The sequence below is a fragment of the Chiloscyllium plagiosum genome, chromosome 19 (assembly GCF_004010195.1).
Source record: "Chiloscyllium plagiosum isolate BGI_BamShark_2017 chromosome 19, ASM401019v2, whole genome shotgun sequence".
Classification (NCBI taxonomy): Eukaryota; Metazoa; Chordata; class Chondrichthyes; order Orectolobiformes; family Hemiscylliidae; genus Chiloscyllium; species Chiloscyllium plagiosum.
Window position 1 is genome coordinate 67131298 of NC_057728.1, and position 6144 is coordinate 67137441.

The following is a 6144-nucleotide window of genomic DNA, read 5'->3' on the forward strand; positions in this document are numbered from 1 at the left end:
CCTCCAATCCTGGCAACATCCTTGTAAATCTTTTCTGAACCCTTTCAAGTTTCACAACATCTTTCCGATAGGAAGGAGACCAGAATTGCATGCAATATTCCAACAGTGGCAATGTCCTGTACAGCCACAACATGACCTCTCAACTCCTGTACTCAATACTCTAGACCAATAAAGGAAAGCATACCAAATGCCTTCTTCACTATCCTATCTACCTGCAACTCCACTTTCAAGGAGCTATGAACCTGCACTCCAAGGTCTCTTTGTTCAGCAACACTCCCTAGGGCCTTACCATTAAGTGTATAAGTCCTGCTAAGATTTGCTTTCACAAAACGCAGTGCCTTGCATTTATCTGAATTAAACTCCATCTGCCACTTCTCAGCCCATTGGCCCATCTGGTCCAGATCCTGTTGTAATCTGAGGTAAACCCTCTTCGCTGTCCACTACACCTCCAATTTTGGTGTCATCTGCAAACTTACTAACTGTTCCTCTTATGCTCGCATCCAAATCATTTATATAAATGACAAAAAGTAGAGGACCCAGCACCGATCCTTGTGGCACTCCACTGGTCACAGGCCTCCAGTCTGAAAAACAACCCTCCACCACCACCCTCTGTCTTCTACCTTTGAGCCAGTTCTGTATCCAAATGGCTAGTTCTCAAGTATTTCATGAGATCCAACCTTGCTAACCAGTCTCCCATGGAGATCCTTGTTGAATGCCTTACTGAAGTCCATATAGATCACATCTACTGCTCTGCCCTCATCAATCTTCTTTATTACTTCTTCAAAAAACTCAATCAAGTTTGTGAGACATGATTTCCCACGCACAAAGCCATGTTGACTATCCCTAATCAGTCCTTGCCTTTCTAAGGACATATTCAGTACAACTAGATCAGGGAGAACCAGTAACTGTGGTGTGTTTGGATTTTCTGAAAGCATTTGTACGTAGGGGATAATTTCACAGTTTGCAATCATACAGAACTTAGAAGAATTGTAAACTATGAAGAGGACAGTGTGAAACTCACTAAAAGACATTGACAAGTTGGTGGATTGGGCAGAGTTGGCAGATGAGGCTCTATGTCGGGAAATGAGAGGTAATTTGGTTTGTAAAACATTGAAAGACAACACCACATGAGGGTACAATTCTAAAGTGGTTATAGGAACAGACAGAGCTAGGCATATCTGTGCACAGCTCATTGAAGGTGGCAGGACAGGGGGAAAAGAAAAGTTAATAAAACACACAGTGTAGCAGCTTTATTTACAGGACCAAAGAGCATAAGAACAAGGAGGTGATATTGAACTTGTACAAGACACTTGTTAGAGCCCAGCTGGAGTATGGTGTACACTTCGAGGTGGCACCTTATAGGAATGAAGTGATTTACAGCATAGTTCCAGGGGGTGGGACACAGCATTGCTGAGGGGAGTTTGCAGAAATTGGGAGTGTTCTCCTGAAGAGGCAGCAGAGAGGAGATTTGACAGAAATTTTCACACTCAAGGGACGTCTGGACAAAACGGATAAAGAGAAACTGTTCATCGTCACAAAGGGATTGAAAATGGGAGGAGACAGAGTTCAAGTGATTTTCAAAACATGCAAGGGTGATGTGAGAAACAGTGATTTTTACTCAGTGACTAGTGAGGGTGTGGAATGCACTGCCTGGCAGGTTCAAGTTAGGCATTGGGGGGGGGGCGGGATTGAGTGGTTATTTAGACAGTAGTAACGTGCAGCATCAGGAAAAGGCAGGAGACTGGCAATATGTTAAAATGCTCAGAGAGCTACAATGGTCATGATGGGCTGAATGGCAAACTGCATCAAAACAACTGTGTGACAACCTACCTCCTGATTAGAGTCTTTCATGAGAGGTTTTGTGACTGATAAATCGATAGGCCCCTTTGTGACTGTTACAATAGAGCTCTGCCCATCAGCGTTGCCCAGGTCTGACTGACAGCTCTGACTCTGGCCCTCTCTCAAGGGGTCAGTGGTCCCCAGATACACATCGATGGCTTGAGCTGGGTGGGAGGCAGCAGGGACAGCAGTCTGGTCAGGAGTCCTGGCACAATTCCTCAGTGGATCTTGCTGCTGGGAAAATACAAATACTGATTGAAGTCAGATCCCATCAAGTCTGCACTGACCCTCTAAAAAGCATCCCACTTAAACCCACTACTCTACCCTATCCCAGTAACCTAATTAACTATGGCCAATCCACCTAACCTGCACACCTTCGGACTGAGAGAAGAAACCCAAGCACCAGGAGGAAACCCATGCAGACATATGGGGAGAATGTACAAATTCCACACAGAGTGTCGCCCAGGTTCTTGATGCTGAGAGACAGCTATGCTGACCATTGAGCCACCTTGCCGTTTGGAAGAGTGGTGCTGGTGCTGGTGATGGTGGGAGGGTTAGGGAATCTCAGAAACCTATAAAATTCTAACAGAACGAGACTGGATAAATGCAGGAAGGATGTGCTCAGCGACCAGGGGAGTTCAGAACCAATGGTTACAATCTAAAGATATGGGGTAGGTCATTTAGAACTGAGCTGAAGAGAAATGTCTTTACTGAGAGGGGACTCTGTGGAACTCTGTCACAGAAAGTGGTTGAGACCAAACGAATGAATGATTTCAAGAAAGAGTTAGACATCATTTATAAAGGTCTGAAAGGATCAGAGGCTGTGAGTAGAAAGGGGAAACAGGGGACGGAGTTGGGTGATCAGCCAGGATCATACTGAATGGTGGAGCAGGCTCCAAGGGCTGATTTCTGCTTCTATTTTTTATATTTCTATGTAGACCCCTGAGCAGGGTAGTGCTCCACCAGCAATGACCTCCTCTCTTGCTGGTAACAACAGTCCTGCACTACGTCACTTTTAGTAACTTCCCTCCTGCTTTGGTGAGCGTGGTTGGCCTGGAAGAGATTGGGGAGACACTGAATGAATACTTTTCTTCAGTATTTACTCAGGAACAGGGCATTGTCGTCGATGTGAATACTGAGTCACAAATAAGTAGAATGGATGGCTTTGAGGTATGTAGAGAAGAGGTGTTGGAAATCCTGGAAAAGGTGAAAATAGATAAGTCCCCTGGGCCTGATGGCATTTATCCTAGGATTCTCTGGGAAGCAAGGGAGGAGATTGCAGAGCCATTGGCCTTGATTTTTATGTCCTCTTTGTCTACTGGAGTAGTGACAGTACAGAGAGAGATTTCCTCTGCCTTTAACCCCCTCCTAACCCTGTAATGGGTTTGTTAGATGGGAACAGTATAGAGGCAGCTCTGCTGTGTATCTAAACCCATATTGTTCCAGCCTTGGGAGTATTTGATAGGGACGGTGGACAAGAAGATTTAATGCATATCTGACCCAATGCTGTCCCTGTTCTGGGAATTTTGGTGGGGGACCTCTAGTCGTGTATTACTTTGTATCCAACGCCGTTTTATTCATATCACATATTATTTGATGGGGATAGTGTCAGGAAGGTATTATCTGTATCTAACACGATCTCGTAACTGTCCTGGGAGAGTTTGATGAGGACCATGTCGAAGAAGCCTCACTTAATATCCAAATATACACGAACCCTGTCATACCAGTGTTTGATGTGGAAAGTCGGAGGGAGGTTTACCACAAAGATCTACACAGTGCATGAGTAGACACATCGGCCCTCTGAGCCTGCGCCCTTATACTTGGTAGTGTGGATGAGCAGAGGGATCTTGGTGTCCATGTACACAGATCTCTGAAAGTTGCCACCCAGGTAAATAGTGCGGTGAGGAAGGCATATGGCGTACTGGCTTTTATTGGTAGAGGAATTGAGTTCCGGAGTCCTGTGGTCATGATGCAGTTGTATAAGACTCTGGTGCGGCCGCATCTGGAATATTGTGTGCAGTTTTGGTCACCATACTTTCGGAAGGATGTGGAGGCACTGGAACGGGTGCAGAGGAGGTTTACCAGGATGTTGCCTGGTATGGAAGGAAGATCGTATGAGGAAAGACTGAGACACTTGGGGCTGTTTTCCTTAGAGAAAAGAAGGTTTAGGGGTGACTTGATTGAGGTGTACAAGATGATTAGGGGTTTAGATAGGGTTGACCATGAGAACCTTTTTCCACGTATGGAGTCAGCTATTACGAGGGGGCATAGCTTTAAATTAAGGGGGGGTAGATAAAGGACTGAAGTTATGGGTTGGTTCTTCACTCAGCGAGTCGTAAGTTCATGGAATGCCCTGCCAGCAGCAGTGGTGGACTCTCCCTCTTTATGGGCATTTAAGCGGGCATTGGATAGGTATATGGAGGATAGTGGGTTAGTATAGGTTAGGTGGGCTTGGATCGGCGCAACATCGAGGGCCAAAGGGCCTGTACTACGCTGTATTCGTCTATGTTCTATGTTCTATGAAAGCGTGGCTGCAGTTTAACACTGGGTACGAGTGGGGAGTCGATGGCCTAATGGCTTTCATCATTTATATAAATGATTTGGATGTGAAAATAGGAGGTATAGTTAGTAAGTTTGCAGATGACACCAAAATTGGAGGTGTAGTCGACAACGAAGAAGGTTACCTCAGATTACAACAGGATCTTGATCAGATGGGCCAATGCGCTGAGCAGATGGAGTTTAGATAATATGAGGTGCTGCATTTTAGAAAAGCAAATCAAGGCAGGACTTATATAAGTAATAGTAAGGTCCCAGGGGAATGTTGCCGAATTATAGAGACCTTGGAGTGCACGTTCACAGCTCCTTGACAGTGGAGTCGCAGGTAGATAGGATAGTGAAGAAGGCGTTTGGTATGTTTTCCTTTATTGGTCAGAGTATTGAGTACAGGAATTGGGAGGTCATGTTGCGGCTGTACAGGACATTGGTTAGTCTACTGTTGGAATACTGTGTCGCCCTACTATCGGAAGGATGTTGTGAAACCTGGAAGGGTTCAGAAAAGATTTACAAGGATGTTGCCAGGGTTGGAGGGTTTGAGCTACAGGGAGCGGCTGAACAGGCTGGGGCTGTTTTCCCTGGAGCATCAAAGACTGAGAGGTGACCTTATAGAGGTTTATGAAATCATGAGGAACATGAATAGGGTAAATAGTCAAAGCCTTTTCCCTGGGGTGGGAGAGTCCAGAACTAGAGGACATAGGTTTAGGGTGAGAGGGAAAAGATATAAAAGGCAATTAAGGGGCAACTTTTTCACACAGAGGGTGGTGCGTGTGTGGAATGAACTGACAGAGGAAGTGGTGGAGGCTGGTACAATTGCAACATTTAAAAGGCATCTGGATGGGTATATGAATAGATTACATTACAGCCCAATCGGCCCAACAAGTCCACACCGACCCGCCGAAGCGCAACCCACTCATACCCCTACAATTACCCCTTACCTAACACTACGGGCAATCTAGCATGGCCAATTCACCTGACCTGCACATCTTTGGACTATGGGAGGAAACTGGAGCACCCGGAGGAAACCCACGCAGACACGGGGAGAACGTGCAAACTCCACACAGTCAGTCGCCTGAGTCGGGAATTGAACTCGGGTCTCTGGCGCTGTGAGGCAGCAGTGCTAACCACTATGCCACCATGCCGTCCACACGGGTTTAGAGGGATATGGGCCAAGTGCTGGCAAATGAGACTAGATTAGTTTAGGATATCTGGTCAGCGTGGACGAGTTGGACCGAATAGTCTGTTTCCATGCTGTACACCTCTATGAGTCTATGGTATGATTACCGGACTGTTATTCCAGAGACCCAGGTAATGTTCCAGGGACCTGGGTTTGAATCTCACATGGCAGATGTGGAATTTGAATTTGATAAAAATCTGGAAATGATAGTCCAAAGATGACTGTGAAACCATTGTCAATTGTCAGAAAAACCCTTGTGTTTCACTAATGTCCTTTAGGGAAGGAAACTGCCTTCCTTACCTGGTTTGGCCTACACGTGACTCCACACCCAAAGCAATGGGGTTGACTATTAAAACTACCCTCTGGGTAATTAGGGATGGGCAATAAATGCTGGCGACACTGTCATCCAGTGAATGAATTTAAACAATGAGGGAGAGAGAAAAAAAAAAATCGCTGAACTGCAACAACTCCCATAATTGAACACCAGGAGTCTTGGCCCCACCCACCCTGTCACCCATTAAACACCCACTGTGTCACCCATCAAACACCCACTGTGTCACCCATCAAACACCCAC

General features: G+C 45.8%; 1 protein-coding gene across 1 annotated transcript in view; it reads left to right on the top strand.

The window, feature by feature from the left end:
- The first annotated feature begins 4358 nt into the window (after positions 1-4358).
- zdhhc17 (zinc finger DHHC-type palmitoyltransferase 17) overlaps positions 4359-6144 on the top strand; it is a 128338-nt gene continuing 126552 nt past the window's right edge. Inside the window, exon 1 of the mRNA XM_043708813.1 lies at positions 4359-4375. Within this exon, the coding sequence (XP_043564748.1) occupies positions 4359-4375 (17 nt within the window). The remainder of the gene's footprint in view (positions 4376-6144) is intronic.